The 24266-nt window shown below is 58.8% G+C and overlaps 1 protein-coding gene and 1 long non-coding RNA gene across 15 annotated transcripts; one reads left to right on the plus strand and one right to left on the minus strand.

The window, feature by feature from the left end:
- Window positions 1–1422: 1422 nt before the first annotated feature.
- On the minus strand, window positions 1423–19012 carry Gpr132 (G protein-coupled receptor 132). 14 transcript variants are annotated; one of them, XM_048799480.1, is made up of 7 exons: window positions 14085–15815; window positions 13831–13926; window positions 11758–13621; window positions 10316–11389; window positions 9083–9188; window positions 8868–9005; window positions 1423–3730 (listed from the first exon to the last, which is right to left on the minus strand). In XM_048799480.1, the coding sequence occupies exons 4-7, from the start codon at window positions 10472–10474 to the stop codon at window positions 2601–2603; spliced, it is 1533 nt and encodes a 510-aa protein (XP_048655437.1). In that variant the 5' UTR covers window positions 10475–11389; window positions 11758–13621; window positions 13831–13926; window positions 14085–15815; the 3' UTR covers window positions 1423–2600. The 14 variants fall into 14 exon arrangements, with proteins under 14 accessions (XP_048655437.1, XP_048655436.1, XP_048655438.1 ...); XM_048799479.1 differs by having other exon boundaries at window positions 11758–14224; window positions 14884–15815; XM_048799481.1 differs by having other exon boundaries at window positions 10373–11389; window positions 11758–15815.
- On the plus strand, window positions 15826–21568 carry LOC125615385. Its single transcript, XR_007346051.1, has 2 exons — window positions 15826–17066; window positions 21106–21568. It is a non-coding gene; the product is annotated as an uncharacterized LOC125615385 (long non-coding RNA).
- The last annotated feature ends 2698 nt before the right edge of the window (window positions 21569–24266 follow it).

Below are 24266 nucleotides of genomic sequence, written 5' to 3' on the forward strand. Positions count from 1 at the left end.
GTGGTGCTCTCTTCTGCAGTACGCATACTAAAATCAGAAGCCTGAGAAGATGAGCATGGAGGACGCAAATTCGCGAAGCGGTCCATTTTTTTTTTTTAAGTGCTACATATTTTAAGTGGCGTCAATGTTGTTGAAATTCCTTTTATTTAGCCCCACCCCCACCCCACGCATGTACTTTTCTGGGCCTCATGTTTATGATGGGAAGGAGCCCCAAGAGAAGAGGCCACTCAGGGACTTCCCCGTCACCCACCCCTCCGTACGGGACACTGTCCAGGCCAGACCACGTGGTACTGAGGGGTTGATCACGATGCTGGCCCTTCAGCACCATGAGAGCCCCCGGATGCTGCTGGCAGGAAAGGGCCCAGGGCAGACCTGAGTCCGTCTTGGGGAAGGACCCTGAAGTCCCCAGGGACTCGGTGAAGAGCGAGCCAGGGCGGGCTGGCGTTTAGGACACGACACAGTTTCCCACCCCTCCTCCCGTCCAGGCCTCGGTGGAAGCGGGGGCTCCCAGGCGCGGGTCTGGCCCGCAAGTCTCGCCCACCAGCCCTCGGCCCCGCCCACCGACCGTGGCCCCGCCCCTGCTGCGATCGCCCAGCACTCGGCCCCGCCCAGCCCAGGTCCCAACCGGCGCTGGCTGTCCTCGGCCGCGCACCCCTCCTGTGGACAGAGCCCAGGGGTGCCACGGCGTTGCGGGAGGCGTAGCTCGCCCGCTGTGCTGCGCCGACTGCAGTCCCAGCTCCCGCCTCCAGGCGTGAAAACGCTGGTATCCGGAGTGACTAAGGCACCCAGGGCCGTTTGTCACAGGCTGCTGCAGCTTCAGCTCAGGGGTGGAGAGAGGCTGAATGGGCCACTGGGACTGCCGGCAGGGCAGAGGGCAGCATGGTCACCCTCCACCCGACCCGGAGCATAGGGAACCAGGCAGGTATAAACCCAGCACGCGGAGCTGTGTTCCCATGGCCACTGGGCCCAGCATGTACCCTGGACACAGAAAGGACAGCATCACAGAGAGAGCAACTAGAGCCATGCCCACAAGCTGGGGAGGCCGGCAGCCAGGGCAGCTGGAGGAGGGTGGGAGGGCTGTGCCCTGCCATGCTTGGGTCTTGGACCAGTGGCAGGCAGAGCTGTGAGGTCACTTTGTGGTCAGTGGCCAGCTTGTGAAATCAGTCACAGCAGCCCCCGGACACCAGCATACTGTTGAAACAGCAGGCAATCTCTCCAGGGTCTTTTTGTTCTCACCCATCCCGGAATTTTCCAGACTTTTTTCAGAATCCCTGCCATCACTCTTAACACCCGGTTCTGGTTGTCCCTGTGGGATCCAAGGGCTCACCCTCCTCAAGGCCTTTGTACCAAGGGACTCCCAGAAGAAAAGCACTTGTAAGGGTCAAATGGAGTCTTTCTTTTCCAAAGGAAGTGAAAAGAGCATGTATTTTTGTGTTTTTATTTCTAAGTGTGTCTCTGTGTGTTTTCCGGGTGTCTCTCACAGTGAAGAGCAGAGACCCACACCTGCCTTACAGAAATGAGAACCTGACTCAACACAGGGGCTCTGTGCAGTTCCCCGGGAAGGAAACTTGAGCGTGCCCCTGGTGCCGGCCCTATGTCCAGGCAGCTCCACCTGCTCGGCTCGGTCTCCTGCTGAGACTCTTGCTGAGGCTAGGATATCAGGCAGGTGGGAGGGTCAGCCCCAACAGTGACCCAGTGAGGTAGGTGTCATTGTTCCCAGTATCCAGATGGGGAAACTGAGTCATCAGCATGGCCTGGCAGAGCTGGGATCCGAGTGGGCCGTGAGTTTCCTCCTGTACTCCAACCTGGTGAGGTGCTAGGCAGTCATCTGCTTGCTCTGTCCCAGCTCCCGACCCCTTCCCCTGTGACAATGAAGTCAGGAAGTCTCAATGTGAAGGAATTCCAAGCGTCCTCTTGCTCTGTGGCAGCTGTATCTCAGCCTTCCTGGGGTGTCTACCAGCACTTTTGACTGACTGGCCTTCCCAGCATGAGTGTCTGGGGCTCCCTGTGGAAAACACATGGACTACCCTACTGGCCACCAACAACTGGCCACCCTGGCTTCTGACTTCCTTAGGTGACCCCTGGCAGCATGTGTCTGCTCAGCTCAGAACCAAGCCCAGACAAGTGTCCTCAGGGCTGGGCTCCTGCCTCTTGCTGCTGCTGGGCTGTGCCAGTGTCTAGGCACTGTGACAGTGCAGGGTGCCCCTTGTTGTGGCTTGTATAGACCTGTGAAGCAGAAGCACGGAAAGCCCCCTGACACACTGCAGCAGTCACCCAGCAATGCCTGCAGCAAAGCACATTCATGAAGCTGTCGTCCAGAGCTCTGCTGCAGCCCTGCGTTGGCTAATGGCTGAGGGAACCCGCAGAACAAGCTGGCATCTCCCGCTGCCCATGCCCATGCTCTCTGGCTCTCTGGCTCCCGACAGCCTGGGAGCATCACCCAGTTACACACTGCCACCTTCCAGTCAGGAGACCCTAGGGGGCAGAGGCTCACCGAACGGGTGGCTCCAGCACATGGACACTGTGGCTGATGGGCAGTGTGACCACGTTTCTGGCCCTGGCTTCCCACACCTGTGGTCCTCCCCTGCAGTACAATGGTCTCAGCAGGTCTCCTCGACCAGCCTCTCCGGGGTGTGCGCTGAGCCCCACTTAGCTGGCTGCAGCCCGGGAGGGTTCACAGGCGGGGGAAGCGCACAGTCGTCTGCGAGCGCCATGGGGAAGTGCATCTCCTCTGAGTCCTTGGAATGCGTGAGCTTGGTGACTTCTGTCTTTGCAGACCACTTCTTCCACCCCTTCTGGATTCTGGACACTTCTTGCCGAGAATGGTCTGTGGCCAGCACATAGATGATGGGGTCAGCCACGCTGTTGACCGTGGACAGGCAGAGGAATACCATGGACACCGTGTACAGGCTGGCTTCAAAGGCACACACCGCAACCTTGTCTCCTCTGTAGTAGGAGAAGGTGGCCGCTTTGATGAGCAGAACCACATGGTAGGGGGCGAAGCAGACCAGGAAGATGACCACCACTGCTATGGCCGAGTGCTTCACCTTGGCCTTCTGGGCAGCGGTCAGGCCCATGCTCAGCTTGATGCTCCTGAAGATCCGGTGGTTAGTAAACGCTATGGTGCAGAGAGGGATGGCGAACCCCACTGCAAACCGCGCGTAGTGGTAGCCCGCGATCTTTTCGTTCATCCGCATTGGCTCGAAGCAGCTCTCCTTCTCTATTTCCATGTCAAACACCGGGTAGTAAACAAGCCCCACGAGGACAAAGACACACGCAGAAATGAAGACGGCGGTCTTCTGGAGGCGCCGGCCACGGCTCTCCAGTGCATACACCACCGCCAGGAAGCGGTCACAGGAGATGCAGCACAGTAAGAGGATGCTGATGTAGATGTTGCAGAAGAAGATGTAGGCGGTCACCTTGCAGGCCCTGGGGCCCAGGGTCCAGCGGTGCTCGTTCTGGATGTAGATGACCCAGAGCGGCAACGTGCTCAGGTAGAGCAGCTCACAGAGCGCCAGGCAGAAGAGGTAGACGGCCAGCACGTTGCCCTGCAGAGCCTGCAGTAGCGTCAGCCACGCGGTCAGGCAGTTGGCCGGCAGGCCCAGCACACACACCGTGCTGTACACCACCACCAGGACCACTCTGCTCTCCTCGAAAGACGCGTTGCAGAGCCCGGCAGACAGTCCCGGGACTGTCTGAGAGAGCGGGGTGGTCACTGGGGTGGCATTTCCTGTGGGGCAGAAACAAGAGTGAGATTTGCAGAGCCAAGAGAAAGCGAAAGGCCCACCAGGTGCTTAGACAATTTCCAGAGGGATTATTGAAAGAGATCCTTAGATCCTGGATGTCCAACCCATTGACCTCACGGACAAGAACACAGGCTGTGCAAGATGCACTCTTTGCAACTCATCCAAGTCAGTTTTTAAACTGCATGTTTGAAGAGGATGACAGCTGAGCAAGCGCCCTTCTGAGTACCCCATCAACAGTGTCTGGAGTTAGGTGCTCACTGCTTCCCTCCTCCAGCCTCGATCTTGCTCTGGCCCCAGCCCCTGCCCTGACTTGGGCACTGTCTCATCCTTACACATAGTTTTATCTCTTCTTTGCCTTTTTGACTCTCAGTTACAAAGAAAGATAACTAACCGTCCCTGTCATGATGATAGATTCATCCACTTCTCCTTTTAGGTCTTTCAAGATTTGCTTTCTATATTTGAAGCTTTTGTTAATTGGTGCCTAGAAATTAAAACTCGTTCTGTTTCTGGTGAGTTGATCCATTGGGCATTATGTCATGATGCTCTTTATCTGTGTGGTAGGCAGAATAATGACCTCCTACAAACATGTCTGTATCCTAATCCCTACTTGTGAATGTGCTAGTTATGGCAGCAGGGGAAAAGGTTGCTGATAGAATCAGGATTAATTAGGATCATCTGGCCCAGTGCATCACAGGGAGTTTAGATGTGGGAGAGGGAGAAAGAAAACAGCCATTGTGGCTCTGAAGACAGAGGAAGGGCCTCAGGACAAGGAACATAGCCTCTAAAACCTGGAGAAGCCAAGGACAGGGGCTCTCCCTGTGGCCTCCACAGGGACACAGTGGTGAATCCTTGTAATTTTATGTTGCCTTGGCATCTACTTTGAATGCCAGTCTAAGTTTCTCCTACAGAAGCAGGGCTCATTCACCCTGGACAGAGCTTCAGTTCAAACCCCACCCAAACAGCAGGTCAGGGGTGAGCACCAGGAGCCAGCAGGGCATCTGATAGGACCAGCAAGCCTCCCACGGGGAGCCCTGGTCACAGGTCAGACACCTGGGCCCCGGGCCACCCACTAGGTGAAAGAAGTACCCAGAAAGCACCCTGTGCACATGAGGGCTCCTTCCTGACCCTTGCCAGGGCTGCCGGTGCCCTGGGGCTGGACCCAGGTGGCCGGGCCCTCAGAGCACTCAGCCTCAGCTGGTGGGACCCACTCCAGACTCGAGCAGCCAGAACCCCAAGACCACATGTGTAGTGAAGCCTCTGCATTTAGAGCCACTTGCCACATGGGCCTTGGGAAGTCCCAGGGCTCCAGATGCTCCTGGGGACAGCCCTGCTTGCCGCGGCTTCTTGTCCAGCCTGGCCTTCGGAGGCCCCTGAGTTCTGCTTCTTTCTGTTCGTGTTGCAGCACCAGAGACTGAGCTGGGCCCCAACCCTGCTAAGCACATGTCACTAAGCCACACCCCCAGCACAGGACCCTTGAATTCTAGATGTGACACTTACAAAATACTATGGGTGGATTAAAACAAGGAATACTCTTTGCCTCTGAACTCTCGAGGTCAGCCCTTTGCATTTATAATACTCTCTATGTACTTTCTTTCTGAGACAGGGTCTTGCTAGGTCAGGCTGGTCTCCAGCTCCTGGACTTGAGTGGTTTTCCTGCTTCCACCTCCAGGGTTCTGGTCCCGCTTGGACATGGGTGACACCTAGGACCCACGGGTGGGTGCCACCACCCCTGGCTTCCCGTATTAGATTTATCCCTCCACCTTGGTTTGCCCTCCTTTGCAGTTTTCCACTTACTTTTACTCCCCTTTTGCTTTCTGCTATGGGCTGAATTCTGTCCTCACCAAAAAAGACACTGTGGGGCCCTAACCTCTGGGGCCTCAGAAGGTGACCTTATTTGGAAACAGCATCTTGACTGAGATGAGCATGTGAGAATGGGCCCTGAGGTGTCCTTACAGAAAGGGGAAATTTGGGGCTGGGGCTGGGGCTCAGCGGTAGAGCGCTGGCCTCGCACGTGTGAGGCCCAGGTTCGATCCTCAGCACCACATAGAAATAAATCAATAAAAGGTTTGTGTCCAACTACAACTAAAAATAAATATTAAAGGTGGGGGGGGTTGGACACAGGCGAGCACAGAGGAGAGAAGGTGAAGTCACCCACACAGAAGAGGGCCCAGGGAGGGGAGGCGGGGCCAGCCCAGGGCCCTCGGGTGTGAGAGGTGAACTGTGAAGTCAAGGCCCCGCAGGGCAGCCGGGCCTCATCTTCTGGAGCCAGTGACTCCACATTGCTCTACTCCCCTCTCCTCGCTTTGCAACTTACTGATTCTCTGGATGGGTCAGCGATTACCTCGAGGTCTCCAAGGGTGCAGCCACCCCTGAGTGGATCCAGTCTTCACCTCTGGGACCCCTGGCCTGGCCTGTGTTTGACTCATGTCCCCTCATTTCACTTGTATGGTTTTAAAAATGGTGATTTTTTAAAAGTCTGCATAACAACATCCCACTATGGCAACCATCTAGGGCACGCGTCCAGCGAGCTCAGAGTGCTGCCCGGGGTCACCCTGGGGTGGGCTGCTGGCCCGCGACCGCCGGAACCCAGCCAGGCCCGTTGCTGTCCTCCTTCCCCTCAGGCTCTGCCCTGAGGTGCACCCCCTTGCTGTTGTCCAGGTGCTGCTGTAACCAGCTGGCACAGCCCGGGCAGCTTACAGACATCGGGATGTGCCTCGCACCGTGCTGGAGGCTGGGCGCCCCGCAGGGCCAGCAGCCTGCCCTGGGGCTGGTGAGCCTGCTTCCCGCCTCCGCCGTCTTCACTGTGCTGCAGGGGTGAGGGAGCTCCCGGGGCCTGCTGCAGAGGGCACTCACTGACCCCTGGGGACCTAGTGGCCAGGCCCACGCCCTCCTGCCCTCAGCTGGGGGGCGAGGATTTCAGCAGTGTCCGGGCGCTGGAGGATAGCCTTAGTAAGGTTCTTCTCTGTCTCTGCGGCTGGTCTGTTTTGCCGGGCCGGGAGGGCATCTGGGGCTCGCGCTACCACTGGGCCACATGCCGCCCCAGAAGGGCTGCTCACAGGAGCCTTTGGGGGCCACCCCCGCCTTGGTTGTCAGACGTGCCTTCCACACACAGCTCCCTGAGACGGCTTCCCGTGGACCCACCTCAGCTCCCGGCTGGAGGCCTCGCCCCTGAGCCTTGGCTTGGGTGGTGGTTCTTGTCCTGCTTGGACATGGGTGACACCAGAGCATATTTTGACACAAGACTTTTGCCGGTAAATGGATGGATCTGGAGACTATCGTGCTAAGTGAAGTAAGCCAGTCCCCAAAACAAAGACGGAATGTTCTCTGATCTGCAGAGGCTGCCCTGGTCCTGGCCTCTGTGGCTGCTGGGGAGTGGCCCCTGGCTGTTGTGCAGCCTCCTCATCCTGGGCTCTGCACACGCTCACCCTGAGCTCTCTGTCCTTCTGCAGTGCTTCCTGGGTGGCCCACACCCGTAGGGCTAGCCTCGTCATCTTTTTATATCTGTCCAACCTCTGTGTTTAAACTCACTGGAATTTAGAACTGTGCCTTTCACTACTAGAGGCTCCGCGGGGCTCCTGCTCAGGATGCCTGGCATTGCTGGAGGGCGCCCCAGGGGGGGGAAGGTGTGGTCCTGGGGGGGGCTTGCTGCCCCAGTCCCACAACAGCGACCTGCAGGAGGGTCCTCTGATCTCTCCAGCCCTGGCTTCTCACAGTGGGGGGCCCGTGGGGGTCTTCTCTGCAGGTGCCCCATTTGAGCCCCCAGTCGAGTCCTAGGATCACCTACCATCCTGATCAACTGGAGAATGAACCACAGAAGGTCGGTCTGCAGCATAAACCAGACTCAGGATGTGCCTCTCACTGTGCTGCAGACCGGGCCCTTGGTCTGGGCCATTGCCGGGGCTCGCTGTGACTCCAGAGCAGCACGTGGCCTCTGAGGTCAAGAGGATAGAGGCAGGGGTCTGAAGGCCACAGGCCCGTGAAGCTCCTCACAGCCATGCACAGCCACTGCCTGGCCACACCCTCACTGGCCTCTGGACTCTGGGTCTCCTGTGAGTCCAGCCTCAGCAGTGCTCCTGGATATCCGACCAGCTCAGGTCCTGCCCAGTGTCCTCTTGTGTTCTCGTCCGGGGAGTGGACGGAGCCCAGCCTGGATGCTGGGTGCTTGTGTCTTGGGCCCATGCTGCCTCCTCGGTGCTGCCCTACTCTGCCCTCAACAGGACAGGGTCTCTTCTCCCGTGTCCCTCTCAGCACGTGCTGTTTTCTGATGTTTTCCCCAGAGGTGCTGGGGATGCAGCCCAGGGCCTCACCCTGCTAGGCAAACACTGCACTGAGCTCTGCTCTAGCCCTCTTATTTTCCGTCTTCTGGTAGTGGCTGTCCTGTTGGGTGTGAGGTGTGAGGCAACCCACCCACTGTTCCTCCCACTCTGGCATGTGTCATTGTCCCCAGTCTAGACAGACAAGTTGAGGCAAGTTGAGGCTCGGGAGTGCTGAGCTGCCTCAGGGCCCCCAGCAGTCCTCTGCACAAGCCTGTGAGCGGGCAGCAGTGAGCAGGGTGCCGGGGCCGCGGGGCCCACAGCTCCCTCCCCTCATGTGAGCACCCTGCCTGTTGTATGAGCCCACAGAGAGGTTGTCCCCCACTTCCTGGCCTCAGATGCCCCTCCCAGCCCCCCCTGCTACCTCCATCCCAGCACCAACGCCTGTTAACCCAGGTGAGGCGGTAGTGAGCCCTGTGGTGGCCCAGGGCCCCTCCATGCTCCAGAGCAGCTCTAGTGCACCCCCCTCCTGCCCCGCACTCCCCCACCATCCAGGGGCTTGGTGAGGCCTGGTCCCGTGCCACCTGCTCAGGCCCACGCTCCTGTAGCCTTCACTGAGGGCCAAGTCCCTCCTGCACCTCCCTCCCCCACCGGTGACTGGGCTGGGAGCCTCGGTGCAGGCAGAGGAGCCCCAGAAGGGGAGGCAGCAGGGGCGGAGGGTGCGGCTCACGGTCAGCTCTTCACCACAGTCCCTGACAAGCTCTTCCATGGCCAGCAGGGCTCCCACAGGGCAAGGGCACGTGGGACGGCGGTGTCTCAGGCCCAGTGCTCAGGGGTCCTGGACGTGAGAGCTGCTTCTGTCCCTCACCCCTCTCCTGGCTGTTCCCAGCACTCTCTCGAGGAACTGTGAAGTGGGCACTTGTCAGCTTCCTGGTGGAGCGCCTGTGGGCCTGTGGTCTCCGTCCGCTTTGGTTCAGAAATCTGTCTCTGCACGCTAATTTTTGAACTGTGAGATGAGATGGAGTACGTCGTAGGAAGACTCTCATGGACCCTGAATGTTGAAGTTGAAGGAGGCTCACTCACCTGGCATGTTTGCAGGTTCCAATCTCAGGGTGGCTCTAATGTAAGCCTTCTGGTACACCTTGTGCGTCTTGTTGGTCCTACTGAGAAGTGTACTATTTAAAAGGACCTAGAGAAAGCGCAGGTGGAAATTGCTTTAGGAAAAGCAGATTAAATCATGTGAATTAAGCATGAATTAATTCATTTGAGAAAATGATTAGAGAACATTTATGATGTGCCAACTCTTGAATTCATCCTGTGGGAGGCAATATCAGGTCCTTTTAACAGGAAACCTAATAGAATTACTAAAGCCAGTGAACATCACGATGTACATCATAAAAAAGGAATTTGAATTCTCAGTGTCATGGAGAATAAGGAGGAAGGCGATGTAGTGGGGATTGAGGGGAGTCTCAACCATCGTCAGTATGTTTCCAAACATCTTAAGTCTTTCCCTTGGGCCTTCTTGTTTTCTGTTGTCAGCGCTGGACATCAAACCCAGGGCTCCACACACCCCAAAGTTCCCAGCCCTGTGCTTCCTTCTAACCTATCAGATTCTGTCTGGACTAGTCCTCACCAGGAGTGACCCACGGCATCGAGTGCATGTGACCCAGAAGCTGTGTCACAGCCTGTTGCCCAGTGTGAAGGGGATGAGGACCCTGACAGGGACCCCTGAGAACAGTGTCCTCAGACAGAGGGCATGAGAGGTGGGCAGCAGGCTCCAGGGGACCTGCTTCTCTGCATCCCTCACTAACAGGGACAGCCCCCAAAGAGGCCCCGTGATGACGAGGCAGAGGGTCTGAGGGAAACAGAGCCAGGCCCACTCCAGGGAGTCAGGGAGGACCCGCCCAGCCCAGGCTCAGTCCAGGGTGTCAGGGAGGCCCACTGGAGTCCTGGGACCTCAGAGGCAGCCTGGGCCCTCTGGCTCGGGTACATGTGTGTCTCAGTCCTCCACAGAGGAGCGGAGGCTGGGTACGCAGAGGTCAACTCAGGGGCCCCCACTCCACCTACTGTGGCTCGAACCCACCACCACCAGGGACAGCACTGGGTCAGGCACAGAGCCTTACAGAGGTAGGCCAAGTAAGCAGGCCGCAGCCACCAGGAAACCAGGACTCCAGGGACACACACACACCAGGACCCCGGCCAGGGCCGCATGTACCAAGACCCCAGCTCATGGCTGGCTCAGCTCCTGAGCACCCTGCCTTCCTTTTTCAAGTATGTTTCTAGAAGCTGGAGGTAACAGGAAGCTGAGCCGTTCACCTGAGGCCACAGGAAATTGCTCAGTGTGTGAAGAGTCAAGGCAACCTCTCCACGTACATGACCAAGCGAGAAGTCCAAGCCAGACAGAATCCAGGAAGGCCTTTCCCAGGTGTGGCTGGTGGCAGCAGCAGGGAGGCTACCCACTCCCTCGGTCTCCATTCCTGGGTCTCAGCCAGCAGCCTGTTTCCCAGTGTGAAGGGGACGAGGACCCTCATAGTGACCTGCCGGGACACTACTAGGGGACTTCAGGTCCTCCTGCACTGAGCTCTGCATGCTGTGGTGGAAGATGCCCAGGGGAGTGCACTGTGTGCGGGGCTCTGCCCTCTCTGCCGTCCCCAGCTAGCCACCTGGGGTCATCTGCTGCTGCACCAAAGCCTCGTGAGAGAAGCAGGGCTTTCTGGCCACTCTCTAAACAGAGGGAGTCCAGGGCACGGAAGTGGTGCTCCCCACCAAGGAGGGTCAAGGAGGTGCTTTCCAGCTGGCGAGGTGGCCACGTGGGCCAGGGCCCCCAAGAGAGGGGCTGACGGGATGAGTGCCCACCTGTCCAGGACCAGGGAGGACAGCCACCCCACCTGTGGCCTGCTTCCTCCCGGGCCCAGCCCTGGGTGGCAGGTTGCACTCTTGTACCTCATCTCTTGCCCAATGCTGTGAGCCTCTCTCTCCTTCCAGAATTTGAGGGACACAAGAGGAGCGTGTCCTGACAGAGCAGCAGGGCAGCTTCATGAGGCCACACACATCAGACAGAGTGGAGGCCCCGGGTCGGCATCAGACACCAGCCCTCCCCTGCAGGGCTACCCCCAGCACTGGTCCCTAGAGCGGAGGGAGGGAGGGCCGCTCCACACCCAGGCTCACAAAGGCCACGGGAGTGAGGGCCCATAGGAAACCTGAGAGATGCTTCCCTCCTGCGAGGCTGGCCTCCTGTCCAGCAGCCGGCGGGACGACCTCTGTTGCCGAGAGGCTTCTCTGGGCCCCTGCCTGCCGACGGAGGCACAGCCTGGACAGCGCAGCCAGGCACTGCAGGACACTGTGGTCCAGATCTGGGGCCTGTCTGACCTCTGGGCTCCAAGGGTTTCCCTGGACCACAGCAAGGGGGCAGGTGGTGACACCAGGAGGGGGCAGCTGGTGCTGGGGCAGCTGAAGGGAGGCTGCGGGCCCACGGGACTGAACCCCAGCCCTGGGCTGGACTCCTCCCATGGCCGCCGGGCGCCTGCCCAGAGCTGCCTCCAGCCCTGCCCTGCACACCAGTCCCCAGCCTTTGCTTCTCAGAGTGGGCCCTGCCCAGGCTTTGCCGGGGTGCTCCTGCCCCACAGGCGCACAGCCTCAGGCCAGGCAGGGTCCAGGCCTGGACACTGCCGCTCCCACCCTCCGTGCTGCTCCCAGCCGCCTCCCCCTTCCCCTGAGTCTCCTCCCCGCTCAGGTGAGCCTGTGCAGGGCCCTCTCACCTGCTGGACTGCAGGGGCTCCCTGTCAGGAAGCTCAGGTGCCACGTGGCCATCTCTGGAGCAGCAGGGCTGTCTCCCACGAGGAGAGGTAAGGGGCAAGCAGCCCCAACCTCCAGGACACAGGCTTTTCCCAGGAAGGGTGCCCCTGGGCGGGGCCCCTCCTGCCCCTTGGCTTTGTGTGCATCAGGAGGACCAGGGCCGGGTGAGGGGGTCCCTTGCTGCTCCACTTTTAGAAGCAGATGTGGCCCTCCAGCAGGGCAGGAGTCAGGCCAGGCCGTGCATAGTGGCTGCTGGCCTCGCCTGCCCTGGCCATCTGGGCCCATCTCTGGGGCTCTGACTCAGCTGGGGCAAGGGCCTTGACATGGCAGCAGGGTCCTCCCCATGGGGGATGCCCCCCACCCCATGCCCAGGAGCATCCATGGGTCAGCAATGCCCTCAAGGCCCATAGTACCAACAGGCTCACATCACCCTCACGGTCTCAGGCCATGTGCCCATGGTGGCCCCATGTTCCTGGGGAAACTGTGCAGGTTGGGTACAGAGCAGCTCAGCTGGACCCTGGGATGTGGCCTAGGGACCGCAGTCACAGTCCTGAACAGGCAGGCACGATCAGTCCTGTCTCTTCCACCTGCTCCCAAGCAAGCTCCGGGCATCCCAGGCCGCAGACACTGCTAGTCTCCCCAGCCCCCGCTGTAAACCGCCATCTTCAAACCACACCTTCCCCTTGCGCCCTGCCAGTGCCCTCCACCTGACTTCTCCTTTCGTGCCTCCAGGTACCTTCCCAGGGCCCGTCCCCACCCTCAGCTCACACCCCCGGGGCAGCTGCCACTGGCTTTCTGCCCACTCTCCCAGGGAGGAGCTTGCCCAGTCCCTGGAAATGCCAGGCGCCAGGGTCAGGAGTAAGACCAGCCGCAGCCAGCCTCGGCCGCCCAGCACCACCCGGCACCTGCCTACAGCCCCTGGGTTTTAGAATGTGCTCCTCGCCTGTCCATCACAGAGCTCTTCATACATCCGTGGCCGTCCCTGCCCCATGCTTCCCACCCACCCTGGCTGGGGCTTCAGGGACTCCCAGCCTGGGCTGCTGGGCCTCTGAGGCTGACGGGTTTGGTGGGTTCCCCTCCAGGCTCACACCCCTCGCCACAGCAGGGTACTGCGGCTGTCTCCACCGTCCTCCTCCCACATCCTTCTTTGAGAACCTACCCTGGATTCGGTCCCCACATCAGGATGTGCTCAGGCCAGAACTGCAGGCTCACCAGAATCAGTCACGGGCTCTCCAGGAGGAGCTGGGGCTGACTTCCTGCCCAGCCGAAGCCGCGTTGCCATCCTTCCCAGTGCGGTAAGGTAAGACCATCGTCTCTGACACACATTCTCTTTGGTTGGACTGCTGGTGAGTGGGCCTCCCACACAGCTGCCAGCTGTCCAACACCTCTCAGCCTTGGCTGGGCCTGGCCCTAACACACGGCATTATCCATCCTGGATGGCGATGCTGGAAACCACTGCTCAGCCTCATTCTCCAGTCCTCAGTGGTCAGCCCAGCCCCTCGAGGGGTGTGCCCAGCCTGGGTCCAGCAGAATTTACGGAGCCCCTGCTGTGCCAGGTGCTTGGGATACCTAGCCTGAGAGACCTGTGAGCCACCAGCCACAGGATCTTGCCCCAGGATTGGCCAGACCACCGTCCACTCCAAAAGAGTCCCTACTGTCCTGCAGTCCCTCCTTATGCAGTGCCTTTCAGCCTAGGCCACCCTGGAGGAAGGAGCCCCATGTCCACAAACCATGCTGCCCCAGGGGGATGGCAAGCACGCAGGCCAGGAGAGGGGAGAGGAAGTCCAGCCTTGCCTGGCATCTGCGCCAACAGCCACGTAAGGATCTCTAGAGAGAATGGGGGCAGATGAGGACACCAATGTGACAGATGTTCTTGGTGGGCACAGTGCCCCTAAGTCCTATCTGGGGGACAGGCCTCAGGTTAAGAGCCTTCAGCAAGCCCCACCTTTGTTCCAGCACACAGGCAGCCTTCTCTTAGGCCCTCTCCTGGGCCAGCCCCCCAGGACCCTCCCAGCACACCCAGGACAGTGACTTACCCAGGCCCGTCCTGCCGCGGCTCTGTGTGCCCTCTCTACAGGCCCCCTGACATTTCAGGAAGTGGAGGGGTCTGAGCATGTTCACCCCGAAACTCCCTTAACCACAAAGCGGAGCTGAGTCGGGGTTGGCTGACAGGCTGGGGCGTTATCTCCTGGCCATGACAGCACGCCCCTCACTTTCCTTGGGACAGGGGAATCAGGAAACGGCTCCAGACCCTCCTGTCTGCTTTGACAGCATCCCCAGCAAGCCATACCTTCTCTCAGGAGATGAGCCGGGACCCAGGGACAGACACCGGGGGCCAAGGAACAATGCAGCCAGGCAGCTCCATCCAGGTGGTGCCACACCTCCCAGCGTTGTCCCAGGGAGACAAGGCAGCACCCACCGCACCTGGGCCTGGAGAGAGGGAGGCCAGGTCCTCTGCAGCACAGGAGCAGACGCTTCCCGCTCACCAGGAACACCCATGGGTGCCTGCCAAAGACGCCCAGCCCTCCCTCTGCCACCTTCCTAGGGCAGCCTGCAGGCACAGGGCTCTGCTGGGGGCTTCTCCCCGACAGGCCGTGTGGCGACCGGGAGTTGGGGGTCAGGGTCCACCTGGGAAGCTGCCTTCACTGATGGGCATGGGCTTCCTTGGCCCAGTTTCCCTGGAAGACACCAGGCCTGCCAGCGTCACCCACCCGTCCCCGACCTCTCTGCACAGAGGGCTGCCTCTGGGCTTGGGGTGCAGCCCCTCCGTTGCCCAAGCCTGGCACAGTCCTGGCTCTTCCAGCCATGAGGTCATGAGAAGGGGTGTGTCCAGGGACATCTCCAGGACAGCTCTGCAGCCAGCACTGCTCCAGGAGACACGCACACCGGGATGTGCTCGAGGCCGGGCCCAGGGGTTCCCCCAGTTGTGTGGGTCTCTGCCCACCCAGGCGCATGGCCATGAGGCCCCAGCCTCGCCCCCTCGCAGGCACCCTGAGCAGCAGTCTCTGTGGTCTCGTGTGGGCGCAGCGGAATCCCAGGATCCTCGAAAGCCCACATGCCATCACGTGCGTGTCCAAGGCACCACTCACCTCAGCCTTCAGGGAGCACCCACCAGGAGCTGCGACCCTCGAGGGGTCTGCCACGCACACCACATCCACCGGGGTCCACCACACGCCACTGACTGCCATGCCCCTGGGCCTGCGCCTTGGGGAGCCCAGGTGCCCAGGGCAGCGAGAGGGCACAGCCTCCTGCCCCCACCAGCCTGTCTGGGGCGCTCCGCCTTCCGCTTCTAACAAGAGCCCCATCTGGGGCTTGACAGGAGGTGGTTTCCAGTGACATCACCCTCTGTGCCCAGCTGCTTCATGTGGCAAGGGCTCCCCTCCCAACGGGGGAGATGCACTTCCCCCTTCGGCGCCATGGCCTCCTCCGGGGGTGGCAAAGCCCTGGCTTCATTTATTTTTCTCTCTAGACTCACAGACTTTTCCTCTGTGTGGTGAAGTGTGCTCGCCCCAGCAGTGACGGCTCATCCACTTCCAAGTGAATGGCTGGGTGGCCTTCGCACACTCACAGGACAGCCGCTGTCTCCAGGACGTGGTGGCCTTGCCACACTGAAACAGCCCAGCACACCCGGCTCCTGCCCTGCCCTGCCAGGGCCAGGCCTCTCGCTCTGCGGCTGCATGGCACTGGCTGCTCCAACCTCGTCTTGAGCAGCGCTGCCTGCTGTCCACCCACCTGCGATGGCTTCTTTCAGTCAGCACTGTGTCCTCGAGGTCCTTGCCTGCTGCAGCAGGTATCAGAGCCCCTCCTTGTCAAGGCTGCACGGTGGTCCACTGTGTGCACCGACCTTTGCTTCTCTGCTGGACACGGTGTGGCTTCTTGGCTGTCGTGTGTGGTGCCCTGAGGATGCGGATGTGTGGGACCCGTGGATCTGACACACTCTGTGCATCTCTGTCAGTCGTCATTCTTATTCTTTTTTTTTTTTTTTTTTTTGGTACTGAGGATTGAACTTGGGGGCCCTGAGCCACATCCCCAGCCCTTTTTTATTTTGAGACCGGGTCTCACTAAGTAGCAGAGGCTGGCTTTGGACTTGCAATGCTCCTGCCTCAGCCTCCTGAGCCGCTGGGATTACAGGGTGCGCCACGCAGGCCTGTCGGTCATTATTCTTGAAGACGCTCGTGTCGTCCACACTTGACAAGCTGCCCACTCTGCCTCTGTGCTGCTGAGCATGGGGTTTGTCTCTGTAGATTTGTCACTATGGCAAGTCACGTCCACCAGTTTCCAGAAGCCAAGCTGCCTCTCAGTGGGCCCGTCTGTGGTGCCTGACCTGTGGGCTGAGCTGGCAACCTCTGGCCAGGAGGGGTCTTCCTGGCCTTTTGGACTCTGTTGTTGGCTCCACCCACCGACCCTTGGAGGAGGGCCTGTGCTTGCCTCTCCGACCTTTTATGATGCCCAATGGGGCCAGGGTTCCCAGGAGTTTCTATAGGGGGCCTCCCACCACAAGAGGGCCAAAGGTTCCTGGGTTCCAGCCAGGGGAGTTTTGAAGACAGCCTTGCGGAAAGAGGAGCGGCTGGGGAAGGAGAGGGGCTTTTGAGAGGTGTCAACACAAGAACTTGCCAATTCTGAAAGTCCTCGGTGCTAGCCCCTGTCCCTTCAACCCAAACTTGCTGAGTGTGAGTCACCAATGTGCTTTCAGTTAGGCCCAGTGTCAGTGTGCCCCAGTTAGGCCCGTGTGTCAGTCAGATTTTCTTCACCGTGACCAAAATACCTGACTAGAAAAACTTGGAGGCGGAAGGGTTTGTCTCGGCTCACCATTTCAGAGGGTGCAGCCATGAAGGGTCCATCCTCCCCTTGGAGCTGGCTCAGCTCTGCAGAAGAGGTTGGCACAAAGCTTCCCAGCTCGTGAACCCAGGAAGGAGAGGGAAAAGCTGGGGGGAGATAACCCTTCCAGAGGGTGCCCCTCCTCTCCCAACTCAGTCCCACCTCCCCCCAGTCCACATGCAGTTATCAATGGTGGTTAAAGATGTCCCATCCGGTCATCGCCTGCAAGCCTCGCCTTTGAACCTCATTGCACTAGGGATCATGTTTCCAACCCACGAGGTCTTGGGAGAAATTCCAGATCCAAGCCCTGACGTCCCCCCACAATCCCCTAAGCTCATAGGTACCTCAAAATGCAAAATGCATTCAGTCCATCTCTAGGAGTCCCAGTAGCCTTAACAGAATTGCTCAAAAGTCCAAGTCCAAGGGCTCCTCTTGAAGCCAGATTTAAAGACAGGTAGTTGGTGTAGCTGGATGAACCCAGTCGGTCAGATGGAAAAACAGGAGTCTCATTAGAGCCAAGCAAATGGGAAACAGCCCCTGGGAGAATGGAAGGCTCATGTCTCCAGAGCCCTTCGATACTCCCCCTCCCAAAAGAATTGTTTTAAGCAACTCCTGAGCGGACAGGGAGCTGCCCATCAAAGCCCTGGGCTTCTGCTCCCTTCCTGTCCAGCACTCCACCTGGCCCTTCCAGGCCACCTGCTCACCCCCTGGCCATCCCACCGCATCCCCAGCCTCTGTGCAGGATGAGGGGAAATGAACAAGATAAGGGAGAAGAATGCAGGAGAACAGGGGGACTTCAGACACATAAAAGGGACAGGACTTCCTCATTCCACGGATTCTGCCTTTGGGTCCCCTTCTTCCACGTGGGAGAAGCCTGCTGCACTGTCCTTTAATAAAGCTTCTCACTTCCTACTCCACGCTTGCCTGGGCGTGCTTCTCTGCTGTGACCCTGCAACGTGGAGGAAGCAGGACCCGTCTAGGTGACCAGTCACTGGCCGAGTCACTCAAGACAAGCTCTCAGTGTGAGCCTCTGTAAAACTCAAAAGCAAGTGACGTGTATGCAATATGTTATGGCACAGAGGCGACACCCCATTCCACCAGGGAGAAAGAGGGGCATAGAACCTTGGGGTCAGAGCAAGACTGAAACCCTGCTGGGAAAATATTAATCCCCTAGCTCCATGCCCTGTGGGCCCCGAGGCCCGCTGCAGCCCACGTGGCCCCTCTCGAGCTGGCTCTGCTTGTTCCCTGCAGCTCTCCTCAGCAGATGTCCCATACTCTTGGCATCTCTGACTCCCAGGGCTCTCCACTGCAGCTTGGGATTCACTCTCACGGCTTCCTGGGTCGCCGTCTGAGGGCCTGCCTGCAGTTGTCCATGCCCTGCTACGCACTGCCTGGCCTCCGAGCTTCCCTTTGCGATCCCAGCAGAAGCCTCCAGGACCCATAACCACAGCAATTTTCATTCCTGCAGATTCTGTACTACATGGCCAGAACCATCACCAGCTTGAGCAGTCACCAGGCCCCCCGTGGACCTCACCGCCAAGTGCCAGGGAGCCGGGCTGAAAGGATCCCTGGGGAAACGACTTCCTAGGCAGCCCAAGGAGTGTGCACTACTGCAGCCCTGAACCTGCAGTGGGTGTGGTCCTGCATTTCCTGAGGTGCCCTTGTGGTATCTCTCCTGCTGACTCCCCAAGAAGCAGGTTTCTCTTTAGGGGTGCTGATCTCAGCAACTACACATACTTTGGCCACAACTTTAAACCTGCTTTATTTCTGGCCAAACTGGAAATTTTTCAAATCCTTCTGCTCTGCTTTTGGCTCCTGATTCTCTCTGTCACCTGGCTGAAAACCTCCAGCCTGTGCCACTGCCTGATCGCTCACTTTCCTCCTCTAGGTCGAATAGTCTGTAAGCTTTAAATTCAGCCTGATAGAAAGTCTCAGGGCACCGACAAAACGCAGAAAGGTTCTTTGCAATAATGTAACCCGAATGGCCTCTAGTCCACTTCCCAATACAGTCCTCTTCCCCCTGAAACTTGGTGAGCACAGTTCTCACTGCGCACATTCCAATCAGCATCTGGTCCTGAGCTCCCACCACAATCACCCATCAAGCTCTGCTCGCGACACTCTGAGGCTTCTCCCGCCTGCGTGTCCAAGCTCCTCCTGCAAACCAGTTCTCAGGTCTCGGAACCAGAGCAGCAGGAATAAACACAGCTGTGACCCCCATTCTGGGTTCCAATGTCTGTGTTGGTCACCTTTTTATCACTGTGACCAGAATACCTGACAAGAATAACTCAAAGGCGGAGGACTTATTTTGGCTTACAGTTTCAGGGAGATCAGTCCATGGTCAGCTGGCTCCATGGCAGAAGGACATAGCGGAGGAGAGCCGCTTGGCTCAGGGCAAAGCTGGGAGAAGCAGGCAAAGGGAGGTGGGGGAGGTGAGCCCCTTGGGCACGCCCCAATGACCCACCCCTCCAGCCAGTCCCCTCCCAGAAGTCCATTCAGCTCCCAGTGGAGGTGGAGGAACACACTGATGATGTCAGAGACCTCATGATCGATCATTAGCCCACCTGGAGCCCACCTCAAGCCCACCTCTGAGCCCACCTGGAGCCTACCTCGAGCCCACCTGGAGCCCACTTTGAGCCCACCTCTGAGCCCACCTCGAGCCTACCTCTGAGCCCACCTCAAGCCCACCTCGAGCCCACTTTGAGCCCACCGCTGAGCCCACCTCGGAGTCTTGCTGTGTTGGGGATGCACTTTTAACACATGAGCTTTTGGGGGACATTCCAGATCCCAACCAGAACAGCCCAGGACAAGCTGCCTGTAGCCCCCGAAACCCCAAGCACCATGCCTGCCCACAGGGTCTCTTCCTCAGGATAGGAAGGCCTGGCAGCCTGCACACCCTCAGAACCCTGGCCTTATCTCGTGGTGAGTTCCAGCACTGGCATGAGGGTCCAGGTGTCAGGAAGGAAAGGAGAGAAGAATGCTCAGCCCCACCCCCTCTGGGGCAGAGGGTGGGGAGGGCAGTTTCAGCTTAGGCTCCAGGGCTCTGGACTCTGCCACCCCATATATTCAGTGGAGGGTCCTGGGGAGGAGGGTCCAGAAAACCTATGGCTCCCTCAGAAGTGGAACAACGGCCTGATGGGCCACTTGCTGGGCACCAGTACTGGCCCCAGTCATCCCGCCCGTGTTCTGTCTCTTGACCTCCCTAGCCGTCCCTGTTCCTCCCCACGGAGGGAGCATGAGAAGGCACACCCCTCTGGACAGTCCCTGTGGCACTCATGGCCTAGGGCTGTGAGTCAGTTGGGGTCAGCCCAGGCGCCTGTCCATACTGCTTCCAGACTCAGGGAGGAGCCAGGCAGAGCCCGCATCTCTCTGGGGCTGTCCCCAGGGTTGTGGGAGAGACCTGTTTAAAGAGGCATCTGCTGTGTGCCACCCCTTGTAGCTTTAGGAATTGTTTGCTTTTGTCCTAAGGATCTCTTGAGAAGACCGGATGAACCTCAACCTGAGGGTCACCAGCCCTTGGGACATGGGGGCAGGGACAGGCACTGTAGAGCCACCAGTTCCCTGGGGCCTACCGTGAGTCAGGCCTGATAAAGAAAGTGCAGGCCAGTGCAGGGGAGGGCCCCCTCTGTCCTCTCTGCACAGACCCCTGTCCCAAGCCACACAGACAGCGAGCCTTGTGCAACTCCTGGCCTCCTGCAGAGCCCCAGCCTGTCTTTGACCCACATTGTCTCCTTTCTCCAGGAGGGCAGCTCTGCCCCCAGGAGGCCTGAGCAGCTCATGCCCTCACCCAGCACGGCCCAGGCTGGAGGATCTTGCCCAGGGTAGAGCCGGTCCCCCTCCAAGGGCACAGTTAGCACCTCTGGAGACACACTGGAGAGGGTGCTATGGGCATCTGTCAAGGTAGAGGCCAGAGATGCTGCTACAGGTCTCACACCACCACCAAGAGGCACCTGGCCTCCAATGTCCACAGTCAAAGCCCTGGCAGCCTGCATGGCCAGGGGAGGGTTGGGAACAGGCCCGACAGTGGGGAGGAACACCCCGCTCCCTGCCCTCCTCCTTGCCTACCAGCTGTGGTGTCCCCCACAGGCTATGGGGGCTCCAGCCACCTCAGCTTCCAGGAGCTCGGGAGCAACCTGGGGGCTGCTGTCCTGGGGACCCCTCGCCTGTCACTAATGGGGAGGACTGGGACAGGCTCCAGCAGGAGCCCACCATCGGTAGGTTCCAAGGTGGAGGGAAGTCTCTGCCCTCCAGGAACCACCATCCCAAGAGGGCCTGCCACATCCCAAGAGGGCGAGTCCCTCACTGTGGCCACCTGCAGGCTGTACCCCGTCCTAGAGTCAGGTGGGAGCTCCACAGAGGGGCTGAGGCCCAAGTAGGGAAAGGGCATCCGGGCAGAGGGGCAGCCGGTGCCAAGCTGGGAGGGGAAGCTGAGGGGATGGGGTAGGCCAAAGGGCACAGCAGGCGGGGGTTGCCCTCAAAGCCAGATTTAAAGACAGGTAGTTGGTGTAGCTGGATGAACCCAGTCGGTCAGATGGAAAAACAGGAGTCTCATTAGAGCCAAGCAAATGGGAAACAGCCCCTGGGAGAATGGAAGGCTCATGTCTCCAGAGCCCTTCGATACTCCCCCTCCCAAAAGAATTGTTTTAAGCAACTCCTGAGCGGACAGGGAGCTGCCCATCAAAGCCCTGGGCTTCTGCTCCCTTCCTGTCCAGCACTCCACCTGGCCCTTCCAGGCCACCTGCTCACCCCCTGGCCATCCCACCGCATCCCCAGCCTCTGTGCAGGATGAGGGGAAATGAACAAGATAAGGGAGAAGAATGCAGGAGAACAGGGGGACTTCAGACACATAAAAGGGACAGGACTTCCTCATTCCACGGATTCTGCCTTTGGGTCCCCTTCTTCCACGTGGGAGAAGCCTGCTGCACTGTCCTTTAATAAAGCTTCTCACTTCCTACTCCACGCTTGCCTGGGCGTGCTTCTCTGCTGTGACCCTGCAACGTGGAGGAAGCAGGACCCGTCTAGGTGACCAGTCACTGGTGGTGTCACCCAGAGGAGACTCTGGGGACAAAGGGCCTCCTCAGTCTGCTGCCACGGCAGAGGGTGTGCAGAGGGCTGTGTGCCACTGTGTCAGTGGGTGCTGCTGGCAGACTCAGGAGGTACCAGGGCTGAGGAGACCCGAGGGCAAGGGTGTGTGCACACAGCATGTGAACAAGGACGCATGTGTGCAGTGAGCTCGTACACACGTTAGAGTGTGCCTGTGACTGTGGTGTGGGAATGTGCACAGGGGGCAATCTTTGCCACCCCTGCCACCAGAGAGGACCTGCCACTCAAGGGCAGCAGAGGACACTCCTCCACCTCCACTTCCTGCCCCTCAGCTACATACCCCTGTCTCTGCCTTGGCAGCTGGGGCTTCCTTCCGGGGGGAGGAACGCTGGGGCTGCCTCTCCTGCCCAGACTGGACCATGAGACCAAGGCTGCTCACCTCACACACACCTGTGCACACACAGGTGCCCATCCTCACAGAGTTGTGTGTAGAGCACACACACACACGTGCCAAAACGCCAAGCTGGGCTCCAGGCTCACTCCTAGACCCCACCTGGAGTCCCCCGGGAGAAGGCGGGTGGGACCCTACTGTGTGGGAGGGTCCTCCCAGTAACACCCCATGTCCACTCTCCTGCACTGCTTTGCACGCTGCAGCCACCACCTGCCTCCACGGGGCAGTTCTGACCTCCCCTGGCCTGGAAGTTGACATCCCCAGATGTCTGCCCAGGAAGGCTTTGAGCTATCAATTAAATCCATCTCATAGTTGCAGGGCTGTCGAGGCTTTTGATTTCCTTTGGCCATTAATTTTTTTCTAATAATTCGTCCATTTCAAGTCTTCATTTTCAAAGATGTGGACATAGAGTCGTCGTGGTATTCTCGTTATCTTTATCTGGCATTTCCTGCTTTGCTTTTTTTGATTTTTAAATGGACATACAGGAAACCTCCCCTCTGATGTCGATATCCACAGGCTTGACCAAAGAACAGCCCTGATGCAGGGACTGTCCCACTGGCCCCAAGCGCACCCCTGTGTGGTCAGCCCTGCTCCCTCTGCCAAGTCTGATGTCTTTCCCAGAGTTTGCATGGATAGAATCCTACAGTTAGTGCCCGTGGAATCTGGTTTCCTTTACAGAGAAAATTGCATTTGTGACCTGTGCACAGGTGGGAAACAGCCTGAATTCAGCCGACAATTTTCCTTACTGCGTAGTCTCATCATTTTACGCATGGACCTTGGTTTTTACCTACTCATCAGTGGCTAAGTGCCTCATCTAATTCCAGTTTTCTGTGACTATCAATAAAGTTGCTGAAGGATTTGTGGCAGTGGGCTTTCTGGGGTCACGGGTGATAAACAGCCAGCTTTGCCTAAGCTGCACCAGTCTGCCTTCTCACTGGCAATGGATGAGCACCCCTTCTGTGCACCCAAGGTGTCATCTCATTCCTGCACTTTCCCTACAAGCCTCCTGGACAGCTGATTCCAACTGGGATTTGACTGAGCTGCTTCCAGGCAGGCCCTAAGTCCTGGTCAGTCACAGACCAGCAGAGAAGGCCTCAGGGCTGCCACAGGTAGCTGCTGTCCATCTGCCATGCCCCGGGGCCTCAGATGTTCCAAGGGCTCAAAGCTGCCTCCCAGGAGCCAGGCAAGGGCCAAACCCTTCTCCTGACTGTGCAGGGCATGGATGGCCCAGGCCTCCTGAGCTGGGCATCCGCTGCACAGGTTCAGAAAGAGGAAGACACCTAGGCCTACCTGCAGGGAGAGTGGAGAAGGGCTGAGTCCTGGACGGCTGGGGGGCAGGTGGGAGTGAAGTGGCCAGGGGGACAGGCCTGGGCATCAAAAGAAGTGTGAATTATGCCACAGTGTAAACCTGGGTTGGGACACCTAAGTCAATCTATGGCAAAAAGCCATGGCACTGACCTCCTGTGTTGCAGGCCTAGTGGCCAGGTCCCCCAAGCTGGGCTTACATGGGGGTAGGTTGTCTGTCTGACAATGGCACTTATTAAACCACAGTCTTCAGGCCACTCAGGTGTCGGGGGCCAGGGAGGCCTGGGTTCACACTGACCCTCCTCTGGAAAGCAGGGTCTGGCAGGGGATCAGCAGGAGCTTCTTAGGGACACAGGCCTGTCCTCCCCCCTCACTTCCCACATCCCCACAGCTGCCCAGACCCCCATGCTCTGAGCCTCATTTTCTCACACTGGGGCCCTGACCTGCGTCCCACAACAGCAGCAGGAAGAGGGAGGGTTTCCGGGAGGGGTTCTGGGACAATTCCAGCAGACCTCCTGGTAATAGTGGGCTAGGGTTAGAGGTGGCAGGTGGCTGCACCCGAGGAGAGGAGTCCAGGCCCGTCCAGGCCCATGAAGATGGCCCAAGAGGGCAGGAGGTTGAAGGGAGCAGTCCATTTTGAAAACAGCCCCCTCAGGCCAGCACCTACCACAGACCTTGGGAAGTAATTGGGGTGGGGGACTCTGTGTAGGCTGGCACGCTCTGACCTGCGGTACCTGATTCAGAAAAACCCAGTTGCTTCAGCCAGAAAATGTTTCAGGGACTTAGTGACAGTGAGGGCAATTGTCCTGATCCTACACAGAGGAGTCCTGGACTTCTGGGACTGGTCAGGACTCCCTG

This window comes from Marmota marmota, unplaced genomic scaffold (assembly GCF_001458135.2).
Source record: "Marmota marmota marmota unplaced genomic scaffold, marMar, whole genome shotgun sequence".
Taxonomy (NCBI): Eukaryota; Metazoa; Chordata; class Mammalia; order Rodentia; family Sciuridae; genus Marmota; species Marmota marmota.